This window comes from Cynoglossus semilaevis, chromosome 7, assembly GCF_000523025.1.
Source record: "Cynoglossus semilaevis isolate Cse_v1.0 chromosome 7, Cse_v1.0, whole genome shotgun sequence".
Lineage (NCBI taxonomy): Eukaryota > Metazoa > Chordata > Actinopteri > Pleuronectiformes > Cynoglossidae > Cynoglossus > Cynoglossus semilaevis.
In genome coordinates this window covers 13,736,168-13,736,974 of record NC_024313.1, presented here as the reverse complement: position 1 = coordinate 13,736,974, position 807 = coordinate 13,736,168, and the positions used below count along the sequence as shown (strand labels likewise).

General features: G+C 56.5%; 1 protein-coding gene across 1 annotated transcript in view; it reads left to right on the top strand.

The window, feature by feature from the left end:
- The window catches only part of kidins220b (kinase D-interacting substrate 220b), a 13,616-nt gene that overhangs the window by 3,770 nt on the left and 9,039 nt on the right, over window positions 1–807 (top strand). The window contains exons 10-13 of the mRNA XM_025056812.1: window positions 63–161; window positions 236–334; window positions 412–589; window positions 684–807. Coding sequence (XP_024912580.1) covers window positions 63–161; window positions 236–334; window positions 412–589; window positions 684–807 — 500 coding nt within the window. The remainder of the gene's footprint in view (window positions 1–62; window positions 162–235; window positions 335–411; window positions 590–683) is intronic.

Here is an 807-nt window from a genome sequence, read left to right as displayed (position 1 = left end):
GTGAGACCACCTGAGGGTGGAGGTGAGGGAGTGTGGGGGTGTTGACTCTGCTGTGTTTCCAGGAGAGTAAAAGTGCTCTGTACTGGGCTGTGGAGAAAGGAAACTCCACCATGGTTCGCGACATCCTCCAGTGTAACCCTGACACTGAGATCTGCACCAAGGTGAGACCACGCCCACCTGTCTGTCAGTGTATGATGTCACAGCGAGGTGAGTGTGTTTTGGTTTGTGACATTAGGACGGTGAGACGGCGCTCATCAAAGCCACCAAAATGAGGAACATTGACGTCGTGGAGCTGCTCCTGGACAAAGGAGCCAAAGTGTCGGCCGTGGACAAGGTGAGTTCAGGGACCATGGGTCCACACGCTGGTTTGTTGTCCACGTCTGACAGCTGGTTACTCTACCATGCTTCTAGAAAGGAGACACGCCTCTCCACATCGCCATTCGTGGACGGAGCAGGCGCCTAGCCGAACTCCTCCTCCGTAACCCCAAAGATGGCCGCCTGTTGTACCGACCCAACAAGGCTGGAGAGACGCCATACAACATCGACTGCAGCCACCAGAAGAGCATCCTGACCCAGATCTTTGGAGCACGTACGTCACCGCCACCAGTCGGGAGACGACAAGTGAGCTACTCCCTGACCAGCCACTAGTTTCTAGTCAACGTCATGTCCCCACCTTCCCACAGGTCACCTGTCGCCCACGGAGACAGACGGGGACATGTTGGGCTACGACCTGTACAGCTCGGCTCTGGCGGACATTTTGAGTGAACCCACCATGCAGCCGCCCATCTGTGTGGGTCTGTACGCCCA